The 24483-nt window shown below is 41.3% G+C and overlaps 2 protein-coding genes across 2 annotated transcripts; both read left to right on the top strand.

Moving 5' to 3' along the window:
* Nucleotides 1-7248: 7248 nt before the first annotated feature.
* On the top strand, nt 7249-10948 carry adtrp1 (androgen dependent TFPI regulating protein 1). Its single transcript, XM_064923437.1, has 6 exons — nt 7249-7463; nt 7720-7869; nt 7996-8097; nt 8839-8954; nt 9133-9305; nt 10203-10948. Exons 1-6 carry the CDS (start codon nt 7299-7301, stop codon nt 10226-10228), a joined length of 732 nt encoding a protein of 243 aa, XP_064779509.1. The 5' UTR covers nt 7249-7298; the 3' UTR covers nt 10229-10948.
* Nucleotides 10264-24463, top strand: ptpdc1b (protein tyrosine phosphatase domain containing 1b). Its single transcript, XM_064993532.1, has 10 exons — nt 10264-10356; nt 14718-14827; nt 19693-19854; nt 19948-20028; nt 20148-20269; nt 20369-20506; nt 20610-21643; nt 21822-22016; nt 23972-24082; nt 24185-24463. The coding sequence occupies exons 1-10, from the start codon at nt 10264-10266 to the stop codon at nt 24317-24319; spliced, it is 2181 nt and encodes a 726-aa protein (XP_064849604.1). The 3' UTR covers nt 24320-24463.
* The last annotated feature ends 20 nt before the right edge of the window (nt 24464-24483 follow it).

Below are 24483 nucleotides of genomic sequence, written 5' to 3'. Positions count from 1 at the left end.
CCAATTTCGCGATATCCAATTGGTAGTTACAGTCTTGTCCCATCACTGCAACTCCGGTACAGACTCGAAGGTCGAGAGCCATGCGTCCTCTGAAACACGACCCGCCAAGCCGCACTGCTTATTGACACACTGCTTTTTTTTCTTTGCAACTCTGCCTAGAAGGCCAGCATCCCAGTCGCCTCTTCACTGTTGATGCTGAGACAGGTGGTGTTTTGCGGGTACTATTTAATCAAGCTGCCAGTTGAGGACTTGTGAGGCGTCGGTTTCTCAAACTAGACACTAATGTACTTGTCCTCTTGCTTAGTTGTGCATCGGGGCCTCCCACTCCTCTTTTTATTCTGGTTAGAGCCAGTTTGCGCTGTTCCTTGTATGGAGTATTACACAGCGTTGTACGAGATCTTCAATTTCTTGGCAATTTCTCGCATGGAATAGCCGTCATTTCTCAGACCAAGAATAGACTGACGAGTTTCAGAAGAAATTTCTTTGTTTCTGGCCATTTTGAGCCTGTAATCGAACCCACAAATGCTGATGCTCCAGATACTCAACTAGTCTAAAGACGGCCTGTTTTATTGCTTCTTTAATCAGTACACAGTTTTCAGCTGTGCTAACATACAGTTGAAGTCGGAGGTTTACATACACTTAGGTTGGAGTCATTAACTTGTTTTTCAACCACTACTATCTACTGTGTGCATGACACAAGTAATTCTTCCAACAATTGTTTACAGACATATTATTTGATTTACAGTCACTGTATCACAATTCCAGTGGGTCAGAAATTAACATACACTAAGTTGACTGTGCCTTTAAACAGCTTTGGAAATTCCAGAATATGTCACGGCTTTAGAAGCTTCTGATAGGATAATTGACATCATTTGAGTCAATTGGGGGTGTATCTGTGGATGTATTTCAAGGCCTACCTTCAAACTCAGTGCATCGTTGCTTGACATCATGGGAAAATCTCAAGAAATCAGCCAAGACCTCAGACATTTTTTTTAGACCTCCACAAGTCTGGTTCATCCTTGGGAGCAATTTCCAAATGCCTGAAGGTACCACGTTCATCTGTACAAACAATAGTACACAAGTATAAACACCACGGGACCACACAGCCGTCATACCGCTCAGGAAGGATACGCTTTCTGTCTCCTAGAGATGAATGTACTTTGGTGCGAAAAGTGCAAATCCATCCCAGAACAACAGCAAAGGACCTTGTGAAGATGCTGGAGGAAACAGGTTCAATATCCACAGTAAAATTAGTCCTATATCGAAATAACCTGAAGGCCTGCTCAGCAAGGAAGAAGCCACTGCTCCAAAACCGCCATAAAAAAAGCCAGACTACGGTTTGCAACTGCACATGGGGACAAAGATCGTACTTTTTGGAGAAATGTCCTCTGGTTTGATGAAACAAAAATAGAACTGTTTGGCCACATAATTACCATCGTTATGTTTGGAGGAAAAAGGGGGAGGCTTGCAAGCTGAAGACCACCATCCCAACTGTGAAGCATGGGGGTGGCAGCATCATGTTGTGGGGGTGCTTTGTTGCAGGAGGGACTGGTGCACTTCACAAAATAGATGGCATCATGAGGACAGAGAATTATGTGGATATATTGAAGCAACATCTCAAGACATCAGTCAGGAAGTTAAAGCTTGGTCGCAATTGGGTCTTCCAAATGGACAATGACCCCAAGCATACTTCCAAAGTTGTGGCGAAATGACTTAAGGACATCAAAGTCAAGGTATCGGAGTGACTGTCACAAAGCCCTAACCTCAATCCTATAGAAAATTTGTGGGTAGAATCTGAAAAAGCGTGTGCGAGCAAGGAGGCCTTCAAACCTAACTCAGTTACACCAGCTCTGTCAGAAGGAATGGGCCAAAATTCACCCAACTTATTGTGGGAAGCTTGTGGAAGGCTACACAAAATGTTTGACCCAAGTTAAACAATTTAAAGGCAATGCTACCAAACCTACTGGGAATGTGATGAAAGAAATAAAAGCTGAAATAAATAATTCTCTCTACTACTATTCTGACATTTCACATTCTTAAAATAAAGTGGTGATCCTAACTGGCCAAAGACAGGGAATTTTTACTAGGATCAAATGTCAGGAATTGTGAAACGGAGTTTAAATGTATTTGGCTAAGGTGTATGTAAACTTCCGACTTCAACTGTATATATACGAAAGTGGTTTCGGCTATTTCATCCACACCTATTGCTGACAGGTGTATAAAATCAAGCCCACAGCCATGCAATCTCCATAGACAAACATTGGCATTAGAATGGCCGTACTGAAGAGCTGTGACTTTCAACGTGGCATCGTCATATGATGTTATCTTTCCACAAGTCAGTTTGTCAAAGTTCTGCCCTTCTAAAGCTGCCCCAGTCAACTGTAAGTGCTGTTACTGTGAAGTGGAAACAGTGTTCAGCTGTGCTAACATAATTGCAAAAGGGTTTTCTCATGATCAATTAGCCTTTTAAAATGATAAACTTGGATTAGCTAACACAACGTGCCATTGGAACACAGGAGTGATGGTCGCTGATAATGGGCTCTACACTTATGTAGATATTCCATTACAAATCTGCCGTTTCCTGCTACAATAGTAATTTACAACATTAACAATGTCTGCATTGTATTTCTGATCAATTTGATGTTATTTTAATGGACAAAAAATATGCTTTTCTTTAAAAAAAAAAAAAATATTTCTAAGTGACCCTAAACTTTTGAATGGTAGTGTATATCAAGCAACTATTTGTATATTCCACAACTATTATCAGATTAACTGTTTTTGTACAGATAATTATCAGACTACTTTCACAAAAGTAGTGTACTGGGCCTTTACTGGTGCTGTGTGTGGCTCAGTCGGTAGAGCATGGCTTTAACGCCAAGCGTCGTGGGTTCGAGCTGGGGCCACCCATATGTAAAAGTAGTGGCTCCAGCCGACTTGTAAGTCGCTTTGGACAAAAGCGTCTGCTAAATGGGATATATATATGTCTTTAGAGCAGTCATTTTTTTTCCTACTGCACCCCCCAAAAAATGTTTTTAACGAATTGCAGCACCCCACCCTAAACTACTTCCCGCGGCTATGCGTGCTGGACGGTGCCTGAACCCGCCTTGTTGGTTCTTGACTGGGGTTAGCTAGCTAGAATTAGAGCCTTCTGGCTAGCCTGTAATTTATGGTTGTAATTACGTTGTGTAACAGCAAAATGTCTATGTACTTGTCATTTGGTTGTAACTAACATTTGTTTAAATTGGCTAGCTAATGTTTTGAAGAGAACAGGCTAGCTTCCTGTAGAATCTAGACCAGAGTGGATGCCCAGATGTGAGGCTGATGCAGTGCCCAGACGAGATGAGAGCAATCTTCTACAGAGTTAAGGTAAAATCTCTCGGATTATATCTTGATTTCAATGTTAAACAAATTTGAAGATTGACATTTTTTTGGTTTACTAATTGAGCTGCTTTTCCTGGGCTCGCGAGTAGCGCAGCAGTCTAAGGCATCACTACAGACCCTGGTTTGATTCCACGAGCAGCCGTGATTTTAATTTACTAGGCAAGTCAGTTAAGAACTAATTCTTATTTCCAATGACGGACTAAGAAGAGTGGGTTAACTGCTTTGTTCAGGGGCAGAACGACAGATGTTTACCTTGTCAACTCGGAGAATCGATTTTAGAACCTTTCGGTTACTAGTCCACGAGGCCTCTATCTCTATCTGCCTCTCCGGAGTCCCATAGGGCAGCGCACAATTGGCCCAGCGTCGTCCGGGTTGGCCCTCATTGTAAATAAGAATTGTTTTTTAACTGACTTGCCTAGTAAAATAAAACAATCCTGAAATTGTCTATCAGATAAAGCTAGGTAGTTGTTGCTCTAATTCAATGTTCATGAAATGAAACAGCCACAACATCATAATCAAGTTGTCAAGCATCTGCAGACCAGCCTATAGAACAATAATAGCTAGCTAGTTATTGTTTTACATTTACATTTTAGTCATTTAGTAAAGTGCCTTGCTAAAGAGCACTTCATATTTTTCCCCTAGTCAGCTCAGGGATTAACTAGATCTGTATTATATTCCATAGTTTTTAATCTAATTGCTATCTGTCTCATGCTATACAGATAATTCGCATGAAGATTGAATTCTGTTGAATTGTAAAGTGGACTAAACTCATTAAAATAACATTGTGCCTCTTTCAGATCTGCCAAACACAACTCTGTCTCTGACAGCTTCTCCCTGTGCTGACCACCGATGGATCTTACACATGAGAGCTGCCGTTGATGGACTCCTGGTCAAGCAACACAGGGAGAAAGACATCCTGAAGCGGGTGGATGGGACATACAGCTCTACCACCAGTGTCATGACTGTGTCATTAACAGCTAAACTAATTTACTCATGTTTATTGTACCATATAGTATGTTTTTTTATCCATACAAGATCTAGGGCAACTGTGCCTCAGAGTGGTTGGCTAAGCTCCTTCCTGGTTGGCCCTGTCCGTTGAACAGCACCAGTAATTATGCTGCAATAGTTTGTACCGGGGGCTAGGGTTATCTTTTCTTATCTGGTGTACTGTGTGTTTTTAGGCATACTCTCACTAATCCCCTCCATTTGTCAACAACAGCTTCAACACATAGCAACATGCTTGACTGAAAATCTTTAAACATGTATATAGACTTCAGTGGAGGCTGCTGTGGGGAGGACGGCTCATAATAATGGCTTGAATGGAGTCAATGGAATGGTATCAAATGTGATTTCCATGTGGTTGATACCATTCCATTGAAACCATTACTGTGAGCCATCCTCCCCTCAGCAGCCTCCACTGATAGACTTTATGGAGGTGATGCTGTTGCCCATCAAATTTCATATGTTATGCCAATATGTCAAAGTTCTCAATTAGGAAGATGATGTTCAGAATGACATGTTCATGACTGTTGATGTTCACAGGACTCTCCAATGCTATGTTGAACGAGCACCACAGATGAAAACAGATAGCTTCTCTCTATCACACCAAGTCATCCAATTTTTGCTTCATTTTCTAAAATAAATACAGAATTAATTTGGTTTCTAATAGTTTTTTATGCTAGATGTGAGTTAATTTAGCAGGTCTATAATGTATTGTCTTGGAATGTTATTAAATATATACTCAGTCACAAGTCATTGCCTTTTTAAATATTTGCTACTTTGTAGATGCTGAAACAGTCATTAGTTTTGGGCTAAGACTATGATCTGTAAATGTCTACAACCCTTTGTAAAAAGTTGAGTGAAATGATTTGTTTTGCTACTGTCTGGTGAGAAAGTGGGCAATATGTAATCAGTTTATGGATGTATAAATGGAGGGCATCTGTAAAAGACATGGACAACGCCAGGGAATAAGCAGGTAAATGTAGAGGCTGTCAATGGCGAACGATGCAGAGAAATAACATTCCTTAGGATAACAGATATTAGATAAGTTTGTGTGTGTGTGTGTGTGTATATATATATATATATATATATAGTGTATGTATGTGGACACCCCTTCAAATTAGTGGTTTCGGCTATTTCAGCCACACCTGTTGCTGACAGGTGTATAAAATTGAGCGCAAAGACATGCAATTTCCATAGACAAACATTGGCAGTAGAATGGCCTTACTGAAGAGCTGTGACTTTCAACATGGCACTGTCATAGGATGACACCTTTCCAACAAATCAGTTTGTAAAATGTCTGCCCTGCTAGAGCTGCCCTAGTCAACTGTAAGTGCTGTTATTGTGAAGTGGAAACGTCTAGGATCAACAACGGCTTAGCCATGAAGTGGTAGGACACAAGCTCACATAACGGGACCGCCGAGTGCTGAAGTCGAGAAAAAATGGTTTGTCCTCGATTGCAACACTTACTACCAAGTTCCAAACTGCCTCTGGAAGCAATGTCAGCACAAGAACTGTTCGTTGGGAGCTTCATGAAATGGACTTTCGTGGCCCGAGCAGCCGCACACAAGCTTTAGATCACCGCCATTGGATTCTGGAGCAGTGTGAATTCATTCTCTGGAGTGATGAATCACTCTTCAACATCTGGCAGTCCAACGGATGAATGTGGGTTTGGCAGATACCAGGAGAACGCTACCTGGCAGAATGCACAGTTCCAACTGTAAAGTTAGGTGGCGGAGGAATAATGGTCTGGGGCTGTTTATCATGGTTCATGCTAGGTCCCTTAGTTACAGTGATGGGAAATCTTAATGCTACAGCATAAAATGACATTCAAGACGATTCTGTGCTTCCAACTTTGTGGCTCCTGTTTCAACATGACAATGCCCACGTGTACAAGCCAGGTCCATACAGAAATGGTTTGTCGAGGTCGGTGTAGAACTTTACTGGCCTGCACAGAGCCATGATCTCAACCCTATCGAACACCTTTGGTATGAATTGGAATGCCAACTGCGAGCCGAGCCTAATCGCCCAACATCAGTGCCCGGCCTAAGTGGCTGAATTGAAGCAAGTCCCAGCAGCAATGTTGGTTATAGCAGCAAAGTCCGTGACTTTGGAATGAGAAATTCGACGAGCAGGAGTCCACATACTTTTGGTCATGTAGCTGGGCGTGGCTAACTAGCTATTTTCAAAACAATGGACCAACTTGAGCAATGAGATCCCAGTTTGCTACTGTAGATGGCATAGCCTATCCAAATATAAACCTTTTAGAAAACAATTTTGTAAAATACTGTTAGCTTCAACTAACATAACAAGCACATAGACCTATTTCCCTGTAAAACAACGTTAGATCCAGTCTATGATATTAGCCAGAAGGCTCTGATGCAACTTTGTTGAAACACTCGTTTTAAAAAATGGCTAAAATGTTTTCCAGAAGCGTATTGCTGTAGCTTTTAAATCATGTGAATGTAATTTAGCAATTTTAACGAAATCTCCTGTTGGATACCTGACATCGCATCCGAAACGGCTTCCCCAGTATGAAGAGCGGTTGGAGCGTAGAATGTGCATTGAGGGTAGTGCGTCCTTCTCTTTAGTCCTTATAATTCGAACGATTGCTCAGAGAACAAGGTGTTTTAATCGGCGTAGGCCTTGCGATTACTAAAATAAGCAGAACGATTGCTCAGAAAACTAGGTGTTTTAATCGGCGTATGCCTTGCGATTACTAAAATAAGCAGAGTAAGGTGTTTACATGGCTAATTACATACTCGGCCTTCTGCCATAATCAGTTTAATATCGAGTGTTTTGTGAATCGTTTCATGAACATTGTGCAGTACTGTACTCGGCCTCTAGGATGTGCCATTGATTCACATTAGGTCTGTAGGCGCACACTGCGTCCATACGGAGACTTAGGAGCTGTCAAAATGGCTACGACTATGTCATGGGCATCATATCTCCTTATTCATTTAGTAATATTTTCATGGTATGTCTTTACGTTATCGGCGAATTGCTCATTGAAAAGCACAGAGATACATCCAGGAGCCAAAACATTTGGAGGCCGCTGGAAATATCTGACTTTCCTCAATCTGGTAAATGTGCTTGGTTGTTGACATCGAGGGCGACGCAAACGAAATGTCATTGGAATGAATGGGACATGTACAGTAGTAGGCAAAAAACGACAGCGTATGTTAGAAATCGGTTCCACATCCTCGTCTGCATTTACATCCCTTTTGATCTACCTGTGGCTTCAAGACATGTTAGACAATGATTAATTCACTGCTTTATTTGTATAGCTAGCCATAGTGTTCAGAGTGGCCTAACCATCACTGAATCATTATTCCACAGGTTTTGCAGACCGTATTCTTCGGACTCGTTGTTTTGATTGACATCATCCACCTGATATTGCCATCCAAAAGTTTGAAGTGTGGTGTACCGCTCCTCCTAGTGAAATTAAGAGACACCATTTTCACTATTTTGGCGTTTCCTATTGGGACAGTAAGTGCCTTTTTTTCTACATTATATGTATTTATATTTTCTGTTCGCGCATAAGCTACCTTTATTACTGATAACTTGCTTTGTATTGGACAAAATATAACCCCTTTCCTCTTCTGTTCTCCCCAGTTTGTGTTCTTGTCCTTCTGGTCGATATATCACTATGACAGAGAGATGGTCTATCCTAAGTTTCTAGATGACATTATTCCTAGCTGGCTGAACCATGCTCTGGTAAGCACACCATCATTTGCACGTGCTAGACTTTGTACTAAAGTGATCCCAATGTATTAATTTAAAAATTGGGCTTCATCCAATTGGCAGTGCTGCTCAGCCTGGCTTTGTATCACATTGCTCTTGCTAGAAATTTCTTGCTAGAAGTTCAAGGGAAGATATTTTTTTTATAGGATCATACTCAAGATTCACATAGCTTTGTCTCCTATGATCATTATATTATGGTTGCATTGTAAATTAATTTATGTAGCCAGTCACACAGCAATTTGGTGTTCCCAATATTTTAACCAACTGAGCCCAATTTAGAGCTACATTAGTAATCTGTCAGTGCATAATGGACACTTCTCACTCTTTCTGGCCCCTTTCTCCACTACACCTATACAGTACATACTTAGCCAGTTTTACAAGTTGACAGTAGAATACTTTGTCAGAACTGGTTTTAACCAGTTGCGAGCTGTAAAACAGTCTAGCAGACACTCTCTGTAGATGTTTCACAACAACGATTACACAATAGCCGGACCTCTTTCTCCATTTCTCCAGTCTATCTCGTTGTTTCTCAATCTGTTCCAGGAGGTGCATTGGTTTTGTTCTGGCCCAACACTAACATGTCATACCCTTGTTTATGTGGCCACAATGCATTAACACGTCCAATGGTCTACACATTTGTTACACATGGGGCTATGATGATAGGGTTGTTTTATGTCATTCTTCAATTGGCATGTCTTTTCCCTCTGTTTGCAGCACACTATCATCCTGCCCCTGGCTCTGCTGCAGATGTATATACAGCCTCATCGATATGGCAGCAAGATGAGAGGCATCCTAGGTCTGGCCTTCTTTTCTGCTGTATATCTGGGATGGTAAGCATAATTCAACCAATCATATTGTTAAGTTGTTGTGGTTTGATTAAACATTTTCCATTTCTTCAAGTCTTCATTGTCTCGCTCACTCCTCCGCTCTCCTTTCCTTGACTGAATGTTATGATACTTTGACAACATTTAGAAAATCTCCTAGAACAATCCTCCATCCCCATCATAGGGTTCTGTGGGTGCACCATGCGGCTGGTATCTGGGTCTACCCCATCATGGAGCGCCTGAGTCCCGTGGGCCTGGTTATATTCCTGGGGGTGGCTTGCATCACCCTGGCCCCCCTCTACCTGCTGGGGGAGAAACTCAACCACAAAATTTGGAGGAGCACTGCGGGATCTGCAGGTGGGACCGCTCTCATACTTTATGACAGGGAATAACCGCACACCGTTTAGATGCCCCCACCATTTTAAAGTAGCAGTGTCTCTCTTCTAGAGTGCCACAAGGCTTATGAATTTGATTTGGCAGTTTGTCAAAGAAGTTTACCTTTGATGTTAAGACATGGTTATGGGTGTGTTATTACTTTTATAAAATGGGTTACCAGCATTAAAAAGCAATATTCTTTCCCAAACCATACATTTTTCAACTAAACGTGATGCTACATTCACTAACACTGGTTGTCAAGTGCAATTTTAGGCGTTCTCTAGTCGTTAGTTATTCGTATTGACTGCCATGTCAAGGAAAACCACCCAGAACTTTGCAGGTTGCTATGGCAAACAAACAAAAATGTTGCTCTGTCTTTCCCCCTTGCTAGCTAGACATCTACACAGTTAACACCATCACTTTAGGCTGAAGTTGTAAAGACGGGCAAACTAGCTGCGTTTTGTTTGACCTGTTTTTTTTTATATAATTACTTTGTATCTATAAAAAATCATGCTGATTCGTGATTTTGACTGGCTGCCTGTCTGACTTGTCCCGACTCGTCCTTTGTTATGGGATACAATGGAGATCGACTTTTAATATTGCAACAATGCTACAAATGTTGGAGATAATGTCTAGATGCTTTTTACAGTGGAGATCAAGTTTATGCATTGCATGGGAGGGCAGATGACGATGGATCTGTCAAAGTAGTAGCAGTGCGTTGCTAAGTAACGACAAACAATGGCACTTTTTATGAATGTACTGGGCATGTGTATGTTTTCTATATCATGGGCAGGATAGACTCTAACACTGAGAATTCCAAACCAACCTTTGAATAATTGTAAATGAACTACTACTACTCTCTTTCGCTCTCTTTAAAAGGACCTCAGAAGAAAAAGAAGAAGTAAGCATGTGCTGACATGAGGGGACCAGAGAGGCCTATATGATGATATCACACGAGGACAGACAGACAGGACACAGCACCCCCAGCACTGATTACCTCAACCAGAAGAGACTGGTGGATCTCTTGTTGGAGGTAGAAGTTGCCCCAAACCACAGATCTAGAATCAGATTACCTTATCCTCAGTCCTCATTTTAACCATTAAGATGAAAAGAAGTATATTATTCTGATCCTATATCAGCAGTTAGAGGCAACCTGTGCCTGCTCTGTATCGCTCAGGCAGATCTCAGGCAGTGGGCATAATGTGCTTCTATGGTCAAGCCAAATTATTTTAAGATTAAATTCAATACTTAGACTTAATTTACTCCACAAGGGGTTATTGTGCTACTTGTCACAGTGAGATAACAGCTCAATATAAAACTTAATATTAAGTTGATCCTTATTGGTTGTGTTAACCCAATTGTTCTCTCACCATCCGTAAAGTAGACTTGCACTGACAGTAGAATAATACTTTAGTATATGCAACTCTAGTGATCTCTCTCATTTTGTGACGCTATTTCCTTTATCATGATACTGTTTAACTTGATACTGTACTGTTGGTTGTGAAAGGGACAGACCCTTATGTGCACTTGCTAGTTTACCCTTTGAATTCATGCGTATATGCTCACTTTTAGAACACAAAGTCCTTATGTAATTTGGAGAGAAATAAGATGAAGACAATTAAAAAGATTTGAAATATACACATTGATGTCACTCCCTTTTTATTAGGTGAAATATTCAACACATTGCAATCTGAGCTGCTTTATGACCAAGGTGAGGATTCATTATATTATACCGCGCTGGAATCTTTGCCCATCACTGCCATTTGTAGCCAGGTGATGGAGCCATCAGGTCAACATTTTCTCCTCTACAGGCAACCAGGGTAAACCTTGTCTAAGGCAAATATCCCCACTCCTAGGGTATCGGAGGGTAGAATGGAGCTACTACCATTTTGTTTTAAGTAAGTACAGCCCTGTTCACACTGCAGGCCTTAATGCTCATCAGTTTTGTTTTTCAAATCTGTTTTGGACTACTGACTGTCCAAACAGCATGTTGCAAGTGACCAAATCGGATTTCTGTGTTCAGACAGCAGTCATTTGCTGACATGGCTACGCTAGTTGTAACGACAGGTGTGTGCGCAGTGTTGTAGGCTGATTGGTGGTGGTGCACATCCTTTCTATCACTCAGAAGTTATGTAGCAAGCGAAGGAGACAACAATGCCTGAAGTTTTCCAGTTGCATAGAATTGTCTAAATCATAGTGCAAGAACACTTTTAAAGGATAAGATGATCCAAATTTCCAAAGAAATCCTGTTTGGCTAGCCACAGCAGTCAACTCGTGAGCTACGTAGCTGTTTTAGCTTTTCTAGCACATTCACTAATTTGTTTGCAAACAAATAACAAGCTAGTTAGCTACCACATGTTATTGTAAAACTGTCAACCGTGTAGCTAGCAAGATACAAGATATACCAAATAACAGTCTAAAAACCACTTGAGGGCAAATAAATCAGATTTAACCCTTCAGACAAGTCACATGACCAGGAATCTGATTTCAACCCACCTACGAAGGTGGTTTGAAATGTGGCTTGAAATATCAGAGTCCATGTGATTTTTAGCTGTTCCGACTGCAGGAAAAAGAACAGATTCAAATCGGATATACAAATAAATAGGATGAGTCACTTCAAACTGCCAATGTGAACATGGCTTTTAGTAGTCTTCTCTGAGCCAGACTGGCCCATAGGAAAGGTTCCTGTTTATGTAACGCTAGGCAGCTTGATGTACAAGTTTACCACCTGGACAGGGCGCTAAGTGTGTCGCAGGGCCTTAATGGGGCATCATTTTAATAATCTTTGGTATGACTCAACCGGGGATTGATTCCCCATCCATCTAAGGGTGGACACTAACCACGAGGTGACTAAGCTGGTATTACCATTTTGTTTCCCTACCAAAACAGGTCTATATGAAGTGACTAGCGGTGGGGACTATAAGTTGTTTATAGATGTTAATTTAGTTAGTGTCTATCCCTGGGCAGCTGTGATCTCACTCATCAGGCCAGGGTAATCTTCTCAACAGCATTCTCTCACCCAGAGGTCATGTATCACCCTCTTTATGTAAGACTGTAAGACTCCTACACAATTAGATATCTGTACAAAAGCGTGTGCAACTAAGCAGAAAAGTAGTGGTATTTGGTCACACTTTAAATGAGGTGATGAGGTAATGGCACAGACCTGCACAATGGTGCATTGTGTCCCCAGAGGATCCAACAAGACTGAAATACTAAGCTTAGATATTAACTAAGATCCTTCTCATCAATTGAGCCCCCTGATCCTGTCACACATTCATGAATCATCTGTTGTGAAAGCCATTGCTGGCAACACGTTCTACCATACCAGAAGGTTCTACTTTACCAGAGGGACGTCAAGGAAACCTGAGGTAACACTTTCTCTTCCAATTTAAGAAGACCCAATTACCATTAATTGTGGAGTCGTTAAAGAGTGGCCAAAGATAAATCAGCGTCATATCTTTTACTTCTTCTTTCCTTCTTAGTGGATGTATACATAATCAGCTTTCACGTACCTCAGGTAATCCAATCAGGAGCTAACTTGACAGTGCTTCCTATGTCATTCAGGCTACTCTGCAGTATCTGAGACTGGATGTCACAGTTAATGAGAGCTGCTTCAGTTAGGTTGTTATTCACATCAACAAACAAACAAATGTATTGTAACTTGAACATATATATATATATATATATATATATATATATATATATATAGCATAGCACCCCAGCATAGCACCCTGAACGATTCCATGAGATTACAATTAATATTTTGGTATTGTAGTGGGGAGCATTTTACATACAACCTTTTCCATATAGTGGACAAGAGCAAAAAGAGACAGATCAATGGTCAATCAGTACTTTTATACCATTTGACCTGTTTGTATTTGAAATCAGTTGTTGACCAACCACAGACCAAATCAGAAGTAATACAACTATGATAGCCAATCAGATCAAACCAGCTAACATTCTCTAGGAAGGGGGTCACGCCTTAGTGTGATGGCCTGAGAGGGACATCTGAGTACAATAGAGGTTTACTCTGAACAGAATACAGATGGCCACAGACATACAGCATATTAAACCTCACATATCCATATAGATGACATCAACGTTCTCAGAATAACACTATTGCACCCATGTTTGGTATCTAACACACATTAAAGTAGTCAGTCCTCTGGATACTGTAAGGCAGAGAGGAATTTTGTCCTCTCAATGGGGAAAGGGATGACTGGCCCTATAAAATAACCATTTGTATTGTTTGGGGAATTCATCTATTTGGACCGAGGTGAAATTGAATGTATTGATTTCTGATCACATGATATCCATAGCTGGTAATGACATGTCAAACAAATAGTATCTCACTGTGGTTATCAACTGAAGGGAGTTCAAACAGATGGTCAGAGATGATCAGTCATTTTTGCTCTACTGTGAGGTGAAGTGGCCACGTGGGCCTTTGCCTCTTGAGCCTACTTCTACAGCAATGAGATTAGTGGGTTAATCCGGAGGGAGGAGTCAGGAATGGATCTAGGTGCAGTGCATGTCTAATGAATAAGGAGTAATGAGGAGCATCCAATGAGGTGTGTTACCATTCAGAGCCATGTTCCAGATGAACCTACACCTCTGATGGTCCTCCTTTCTCTGACACCTCACAATGGAGGCCAGGCCAGGGTACTGTATTCCTATGGCTGAAGCTAAATGCCTGTTCCTGGTGAACATAAAGGATGAAGTGGATGGTGTTGTTGCCACACCCCTAATTTACAAAGATAATCTGGACTAAATTAACTGAAGACCCGAGGTGGTGCAGGACTACCAAAACTGAGAAAGAAAGCATTTGAGGACATTGCTGTGTCAGTGGTCCAATGTGGGAAAGTGGAGTAGTTTTATGTTGATGTCTGAAGATGCTGACGATCACTAGCTCCACAATCTTTTTGCTTCAGGTAAACGTGCTGAGGATACTTTATTGGGAGGTTGCTGTGTTCCAATTCCAAAATGGATTATTACATTATGGATTATAATGGTTGATGTCACCTAGGTCATCATGGATTTTCATCTTTGACAGCTGACACTGCACTCTGATTATGTGTGTACACTGTAAAAAAAAACACACGTTTCTACAGTAAGTTACTGGCAGACAGTTATCTGTAAATTACTATAAAAAAAGTAGAGTATGTTACCGTAAATTCAAAATAAACCTTGGTTTAAACAGTACATTACTGTAAAGAAGTGCTTTCTTTGGAATTTACAGTAACATACTGTACTTGCTTTTACAGTAACTTACAGGTAGGTAACTGCTTCCAGTATGTTTTTTACAATGCAGCCTCGTAAACTGATCAATATAAGGACCTACCACACTATTTCACTATTATGAAATGTAAATGAGGTTTTATCTTAGACTAACGTGAGTGTGTGTCCCAAGGCACTGCCATGGCAGTGGAGGTCTGCTTGAGTATTCGGTCATACAACACTCCACCCTCAGACAAGCAGTGGAGTCCCCTACCCCCTCATGGAGTCAGGTATTGATATACTATATCATTACTCACATTTCTAACATAAAGGATCATGTAGTATCGTTAACTAATATGATTTATCAATCTATTTGAAGAGAGTTTGGGTGTTGCGTTGCTATTTTTATTGTAATACTGTTAAGCCTGGTGGTGTGTGCCAGATGACAGATTAGCTTGCTGTAGATGGCACATTCCCTGCTGAACACCTCATAGTTAAGCTTGACACTACTTCTTTACATTGGGAACACCTCATAGTTAAGCTTGACACTACTTCTTTACATTGGGAACACCTCATAGTTAAGCTTGACACTACTTCTTTACAATGTGAACAGCTCAGTTAAACTTAACACTACTTCTTTATATTGGGAACACCTCATAGTTAAGCTTGACACTACTTCTTTATATTGGGAACACCTCATAGATAAGCTTGACACTACTTCTTTACATTGGGAACACCTCATAGTTAAGCTTGACACTACTTCTTTACATTGGGAACACCTCATAGTTAAGCTTGACACTACTTCTTTATATTGGGAACACCTCATAGTTAAGCTTGACACTACTTCTTTACATTGGGAACACCTCATAGTTAAGCTTGACACTACTTCTTTACATTGGGAACACCCCATAGTTAAGCTTGACACTACTTCTTTACATTGGGAACACCTCATAGTTAAGCTTGACACTGCTTCTTTACAATGTGAACAGCTCAGTTAAACTTAACACTACTTCTTTATATTGGGAACACCTCATAGATAAGCTTGACACTACTTCTTTACATTGGGAACACCTCATAGTTAAGCTTGACACTACTTCTTTACATTGGGAACACCTCATAGTTAAGCTTGACACTACTTCTTTACATTGGGAACACCTCATAGTTAAGCTTGACACTACTTCTTTACATTGGGAACACCTCATAGTTAAGCTTGACACTACTTCTTTATATTGGGAACACCTCATAGTTAAGCTTGACACTACTTCTTTACATTGGGAACACCTCATAGTTAAGCTTGACACTACTTCTTTACATTGGGAACAGCTCAGTTAAACTTAACACTACTTCTTTATATTGGGAACACCTCATAGATAAGCTTGACACTACTTCTTTACATTGGGAACACCTCATAGTTAAGCTTGACACTACTTCTTTACATTGGGAACACCTCATAGTTAAGCTTGACACTACTTCTTTACATTGGGAACACCTCATAGTTAAGCTTGACACTACTTCTTTACATTGGGAACACCTCATAGTTAAGCTTGACACTACTTCTTTACATTGGGAACACCTCATAGTTAAGCTTGACACTACTTCTTTACATTGGGAACAGCTCAGTTAAACTTAACACTACTTCTTTATATTGGGAACACCTCATAGATAAGCTTGACACTACTTCTTTACATTGGGAACACCTCATAGTTAAGCTTGACACTACTTCTTTACATTGGGAACACCTCATAGTTAAGCTTGACACTACTTCTTTACATTGGGAACACCTCATAGTTAAGCTTGACACTACTTCTTTACATTGGGAACACCTCATAGTTAAGCTTGACACTACTTCTTTACATTGGGAACACCTCATAGTTAAGCTTGACACTACTTCTTTACATTGGGAACAGCTCAGTTAAACTTAACACTACTTCTTTATATTGGGAACACCTCATAGATAAGCTTGACACTACTTCTTTACATTGGGAACACCTCATAGTTAAGCTTGACACTACTTCTTTACATTGGGAACACCTCATAGTTACTTGACATAGTTAAGCTTGACACTACTTCTTTACATTGGGAACACCTCATAGTTAACACCATTGGGAACACCTAGTTAAGCTTGACACTACTTCTTTACATTGGGAACACCTCATAGTTAAGCTTGACACTACTTCTTTACATTGGGAACACCTCATAGTTAAGCTTGACACTACTTCTTTACATTGGGAACACCTCATAGTTAAGCTTGACACTACTTCTTTACATTGGGAACACCTCATAGTTAAGCTTGACACTACTTCTTTACATTGGTTAAGAACACCTCACCTCATAGTTAAGCTTGACACTACTCTTTACATGGGAACACCTCATAGTACATTGGGAACACCTCATAGTTAAGCTTGACACTACTTCTTTACATTGGGAACAGCTCAGTTAAACTTAACACTACTTCTTTATATTGGGAACACCTCATAGATAAGCTTGACACTACTTCTTTACATTGGGAACACCTCATAGTTAAGCTTGACACTACTTCTTTACATTGGGAACACCTCATAGTTAAGCTTGACACTACTTCTTTACATTGGGAACACCTCATAGTTAAGCTTGACACTACTTCTTTACATTGGGAACACCTCATAGTTAAGCTTGACACTACTTCTTTACATTGGGAACACCTCATAGTTAAGCTTGACACTACTTCTTTACATTGGGAACAGCTCAGTTAAACTTAACACTACTTCTTTATATTGGGAACACCTCATAGATAAGCTTGACACTACTTCTTTACATTGGGAACACCTCATAGTTAAGCTTGACACTACTTCTTTACATTGGGAACACCTCATAGTTAAGCTTGACACTACTTCTTTACATTGGGAACACCTCATAGTTAAGCTTGACACTACTTCTTTACATTGGGAACACCTCATAGTTAAGCTTGACACTACTTCTTTACATTGGGAACACCTCATAGTTAAGCTTGACACTACTTCTTTACATTGGGAACACCTCATAGTTAAGCTTGACACTACTTCTTTACATTGGGAACAGCTCAGTTAAACTTAACACTACTTCTTTATATTGGGAACACCTCATAGATAAGCTTGACACTACTTCTTTACATTGGGAACACCTCATAGTTAAGCTTGACACTACTTCTTTACATTGGGAACACCTCATAGTTAAGCTTGACACTACTTCTTTACATTGGGAACACCTCATAGTTAAGCTTGACACTACTTCTTTACATTGGGAACACCTCATAGTTAAGCTTGACACTACTTCTTTACATTGGGAACAGCTCAGTTAAACTTAACACTACTTCTTTATATTGGGAACACCTCATAGATAAGCTTGACACTACTTCTTTACATTGGGAACACCTCATAGTTAAGCTTGACACTACTTCTTTACATTGGGAACACCTCATAGTTAAGCTTGACACTACTTCTTTACATTGGGAACACCTCATAGTTAAGCTTGACACTACTTCTTTACATTGGGAACACCTCATAGTTAAGCTTGACACTACTTCTTTACATTGGGAACACCTCATAGTTAAGCTTGACACTACTTCTTTACATTGGGAACAGCTCAGTTAAACTTAACACTACTTCTTTATATTGGGAACACCTCATAGATAAGCTTGACACTACTTCTTTACATTGGGAACACCTCATAGTTAAGCTTGACACTACTTCTTTACATTGGGAACACCTCATAGTTAAGCTTGACACTACTTCTTTACATTGGGAACACCTCATAGTTAAGCTTGACACTACTTCTTTACATTGGGAACACCTCATAGTTAAGCTTGACACTACTTCTTTACATTGGGAACACCTCATAGTTAAGCTTGACACTACTTCTTTACATTGGGAACACCTCATAGTTAAGCTTGACACTACTTCTTTACATTGGGAACACCTCATAGTTAAGCTTGACACTACTTCTTTACATTGGGAACACCTCATAGTTAAGCTTGACACTACTTCTTTACATTGGGAACACCTCATAGTTAAGCTTGACACTACTTCTTTACATTGGGAACAGCTCAGTTAAACTTAACACTACTTCTTTATATTGGGAACACCTCATAGATAAGCTTGACACTACTTCTTTACATTGGGAACACCTCATAGTTAAGCTTGACACTACTTCTTTACATTGGGAACACCTCATAGTTAAGCTTGACACTACTTCTTTACATTGGGAACACCTCATAGTTAAGCTTGACACTACTTCTTTACATTGGGAACACCTCATAGTTAAGCTTGACACTACTTCTTTACATTGGGAACACCTCATAGTTAAGCTTGACACTACTTCTTTACATTGGGAACACCTCATAGTTAAGCTTGACACTACTTCTTTACATTGGGAACACCTCATAGTTAAGCTTGACACTACTTCTTTACATTGGGAACAGCTCAGTTAAACTTAACACTACTTCTTTATATTGGGAACACCTCATAGATAAGCTTGACACTACTTCTTTACATTGGGAACACCTCATAGTTAAGCTTGACACTACTTCTTTACATTGGGAACACCTCATAGTTAAGCTTGACACTACTTCTTTACATTGGGAACACCTCATAGTTAAGCTTGACACTACTTCTTTACATTGGGAACACCTCATAGTTAAGCTTGACACTACTTCTTTACATTGGGAACACCTCATAGTTAAGCTTGACACTACTTCTTTACATTGGGAACACCTCATAGTTAAGCTTGACACTACTTCTTTACATTGGGAACACCTCATAGTTAAGCTTGACACTACTTCTTTACATTGGGAACACCTCATAGTTAAGCTTGACACTACTTCTTTACATCAGGAACATCTTTTAGTTAAGCTTGACACCACTTCTTTACAATGAGCTAATCACAGATACTGTCACGACAGTTTGTTTCTGTAAGAAGACACACTAGTGTATGTTTTATTACATTGATTGGGCTCCACTAGTCAAACTTACATGCATGGTAGTCCATTGAAATATCAGTTCTTTCCAGACTGCAACATAAAATATAATTCTGAATGTATACTGCTGAGGTCAGCTGGTTGAAATGACAGAGGACATTGTTTTACAACACCCCTCCTGTCTCCTTTTAAACCCTCCAACCCTCCATGCGTACCCCCAGTCAGGACACCCCAGTCGAAGTACACATTGGTGGGGGAGGTGATACGTCACGTCATCCCTGGAGCCACACAATGCTCCATAGGGTGTGGAGGTCAGAACTGCAAGTATGAGAACCCTGACCGCTGGAGCAAGGACAAGCAAGCCATCAAAGGCCTTTACTCCTCCTGGTAGGAATCAGAAAGGCTCTATAAAAATGTGTATGATGAATGTAAGTGGATTATACCCGTAAGTTTAATGCAGAAACATGTCTTTCCTTTCAGGGTCACGGAAAACCTACTTGCCATGGCCAGACCATCTACTGTATTAATAGAAAAGTACAACATTATTGACCAATTTAAAAGGTAACACTATATTTTATTTCAGGGTTTGCTGTCACCATAAGTCAATTCAATGCTCCTAGTATAGATCAAATAAATGAATTGATGTGTTATTAATTGTGTGTGTGTGTGTGTGTGTGTAGATGTGGCCTGAAGACAGTGATAAACCTGCAGAGACCTGGGGAACACGCCAGCTGTGGTCCCAATGCACTGGAATCAGAGAGTGGATTCTCCTACCAACCTGAGGTCTTCATGGAGAACAACAGTAAGTCTATGACCATTCCTCTACAATGAGAAAAACTGAAGGGGGCCAATGCAAATTTACTGTGTGAATGGTTGAATAATGACTGTCCTTATATTCCAGTATATTTCTACAACTTTGGTTGGAATGACTATGGGGTGGCCTCCCTCGCATCCATCCTGGACATGGTGAAGGTCATGTCCTTTGCGATGCAGGAGGGGAAAATGGCTGTCCACTGTCATGCTGGTCTGGGAAGAACAGGTAATGTATAGGACAAAAAAGTTGTATTATTAATCAAATGATTATGCTTTGTGGTCACATGACTGACCCTCTCGCTAATGGTTTTGCCACTGTCTTCCATCAGGTGTGTTGTTAGCGTGTTACCTGGTCTTTGCCACCAGGATGACCGCTGACCAGGCCATCGTGTTTGTACGTTCCAAACGACCCAACTCCATCCAGACCAGAGGTCAGCTGTATTGCGTGCGGGAGTTTGCCCAGTTCCTGGTCCCTGTCAGGAGTATTTTCTCCTGCGCTGAGCCCAGGACTAACCCCATCACCCTGTCCCAGTTCCTGACCCGCCAGGGACACATGCTGCATGGCTATGAGCGCCGGGAGCTCAGGCACCTGCCCAAGATCATCCAGGTGATCTGCAAGCTGCTGCTGGACATCGCTGAGAACCGGCAGGTCATCGAGGAGGACATGCTGGACATCCATGACATGACGGCCGAGGAGGAGATGGAGTTTGAGCGCTATCGCGACTTTGGATTCACCAAGGGAAGCTTCGGGGGAGGCGGCCTCGGAGGGCAGCCCCGCTTACCGGGACCCCCAACCAAACCCCGGCATGCCAACGAACCGCCCCTGTTCTACCACCGCAAGAGCCTGAGCTACAGCGAGTCGGACCTGCGGAGGCTGGGCTCTGAGCTGAACCTGCCGACCCTACCTCTCTCCAACTCGCTGTCCGCTTGTAACATGTCTGTGGCCTGTTCTCCCTCCCTGAACACCCTGCCTAGGACCCCGGCCACAGGCAGCCCCATGGGGCCCAGGCAAATAACCACCACCTACGGCTCCCAAGATGGATCCCTCTGGGAGCAGAAGAGCCTCGCGGAGGGATCCCCGCTCCTAAAGAAGACACAGAAAGCCTGCCAGCGCAGCGAGTCCGAGTGCAACCCAGAGAAGAAAGGGTATAGCAGCATGTTGTTTAGGTGGAAGGAGGAGCAGAGGGACAAGTTAGCGAACAATGGTGATGTGTCTCAGATAGAGGAGTCAGAGGTGCCCTTCATCACCATCCAGACAGAGCTGTCCAAGGAGGCCAGGCGGCTGCTGGTGGCCCAGGCCCTGGCTGTGGATCTGGAGCAGGATGGAGAGGAGGAGCACAGGGAGAGACTACAAGCCTGGCAGGTACAAACTTTATGTTGTATACTGTATCTACCTTTTGGAATACTGTACATACAATATTATATATTGAAATAGTCTAGTCATTGACGAATCCTGTTAACCTGAACAGTATCTGACAACTACATTTGTACATGATGTGGGTTTTGGTGACACTGATTGTGTATTCTGTGTGTTTTTGCAGTCAGAGTTGAACATGGGAGGGGCATGGGAGAGGCTGTGTACATTGGAGAAGGACCCGTTTGTGCTGTCTGGGCTGATGTGGACCTGGCTGGAGCAGCTGAAGGAGCCAGTCATCTCCATCAAGGCTATACAGAATCTAGACCGTAACAACAGTGACCCTGCAAACCCAGAGGCTGTCTTCAAACCACTGGACCAGGTCAGCAGCACTTACTGTAGGCCATTACATTTACAAGTACCAGTCAAAGGTTTGGACACATACTCATTAAAGGGTTTTTCTTTATTTGTTATCTTTTCTACATTTTAGAATAATAGTAAATACATCAAAACTATGAAATAATACATATTGAATCATGTAGTAACCAAAAAAATGTGTTAAACAAATCAAAATATATTTTATATTTGAAATTCTTCAAAATACCACCCTTTGCCTTGATGACAGCTTTGCACACTTTTGGCATTCTCTCAACCAGCTTCATGAGGTAGTCACCTGGAATGTATTTCAATTAACATGTGTGCCTTGTTAATTTGTGGACTTTCTTTCCTTCCTAATGCATTTAAGCATTATGTTGCATTACAATATGTTGTGTTGTGAAAAGGTAGGAGTGGTATACAGAAGATAGCCCTATTTGATAAAAGACCAAGTCCATATTATGGCAAGAACAGCTGAAATAAGGAAAGAGAAATGACAGTCCATCATTACTTTAAGACATGAAGGTCAGTCAATACGGAACATTTCAAGAACTTTGAATGTTTCTTCAAGTGCTGTCGCAAAAACCATCAAGCTCTATGATGAAACTGGCTCTCATGAGGACCGCCACAGGAAAAGAAGACCCAGAGTTATCTTTGCTGCAGAGGATACGTTCATTAGAGTTAACTGCACCTCAGATTGCAGCCCAAATAAATTTTGTTCTGAGGAGTCCAAATTTGAGATTTTTGGTTCCAACCGCCGTGTCTTTGTGAGACGCAGAGTAGGTGAACGGATGATCTCTGCATGTGTGGTTCCCACCCTGAAGCATGGAGGAGGAGGTGTGATAGTGTGGGGATGCTTTGCTGGTTAACCAGCATGGCTACCACAACATTCTGCAGCGATACGCCATCCCATCTGGTTTGCGCTTAGTGGGACCATCATTTGTTTTTCAACAGGACAATGACCCAAAACACCTCCAGGCTGTGTAAGTGCTATTTGACCAAGGAGGAGAGTGATGGAGTGCTGCATCAGAAGACCTGGACTCCACAGTCATCCGACCTCAACTCAATTGAGATGGTATGGGAAGTGTTGGACCGCAGAGTGAAGGAAAAGCAGCCAACAAGTGCTCAGCATATGTGGGAACTCCTTCAAGACTCTTGGAAAAGCATTCCTCATGAAGCTGGTTGAGAGAATGCCAAGAGTGTGCAAAGCTGTCATCAAGGCAAAGGGAGGCTACTTTGAAGAATCTAAAATATGAACTATTTTCATTTGTTTAACACTTTTTTGGTTACTACATGATTCCATACGGGTTATTTCATAGTTTGATGTCTTCACTATTATTATACAGTACATTGTAGAAAGTAGTACAAATAAAGAAAACCCCTAGAAAGAGTAGGGGTGTCCAAACTTTGACTGACACTGTACATTTGTCATTTAGCAGACACTTATCTAGAGTGACTTACAGTAGAGTTCATACATTTTCATATTTGTTCCCCGTGGGAATCGAACCCACAACCCTGGCGTTGCAAGTGCCATGCTCTACCAACTGAGCCACACCATGGCTTCTCACTCTGGACCCAATCATACTGTACATGACAGATTTACTACAGAAAACTTGGAATAGCGCCATACTGTATGAAATTAATTTCTACTGACTACTTCTGTTCAGTTAACCAACTCATTTAGGGTGGCAGTAGTCTAGAGGTTAGAGAGGCCGACCAGCAGCTGGAAGGTTGCTGGTCCAACCCTTGGGCCAGGCAACACAAAATGGGAATGGAACTGGCAGCTAAAAGGGTGCTGGTCTTTGATCCCATGTACGATCTCCTGCAAGGCACTTAATGCCCACAGTTGCTCTTCATCCAAGGATGTGTGTATCTGGGGGTGTTGTGAAAGGCAGAAGACACATTTTAGTTCTAACCAATGGACAATTAAAGTTGTATTCTATTCAACCACATCCCCTTCAGGCTCCCAGGGAGATGTTAGTGTGCATTCTGGACTGTATGGCTCATGTTCTCACAATTCCAGAGGAGGTGGAGGCTGCTTTCCTGGAGCGCACCATCAAGGCTTTCACAAAGGTAGAACACTAGATGATGTAGGGTTCTCCTTTTTAACCACGGCACAGTTATAAAAAAAAAAAAATATTCAATGGGTATCTCAACCGTTCTGACTCTCCACAGATGGGAAAAGGCTCAGCGGTGTATCCAGACATGACAGAGATCCTTAGGCTGGTCCTACACGACATGAGGTTTATAGCCATAGAAGAGGATGAGGTACCAGATATGGCGCCCATTCCTACTGTACTGATCCCATAAACCTTCTGTATTCTGTTCCAGACCATCCCTTGCTATACTAATACATATGTTGTGCCTTCCTGCGCAGTTTGGATAGTTTTTCACATACAATATTTTGTCATTAGGTATTGTACAGTAAGTGTATTGTATATGAAAGATCACTTTCCAATGTTTACCTCTGTATA

The sequence above is a fragment of the Oncorhynchus masou genome, chromosome 18 (genome assembly GCF_036934945.1).
Source record: "Oncorhynchus masou masou isolate Uvic2021 chromosome 18, UVic_Omas_1.1, whole genome shotgun sequence".
Classification (NCBI taxonomy): Eukaryota; Metazoa; Chordata; class Actinopteri; order Salmoniformes; family Salmonidae; genus Oncorhynchus; species Oncorhynchus masou.
Note: the sequence above shows the minus strand (reverse complement) of the source record. Positions and strands in the feature narration are given on the sequence as shown.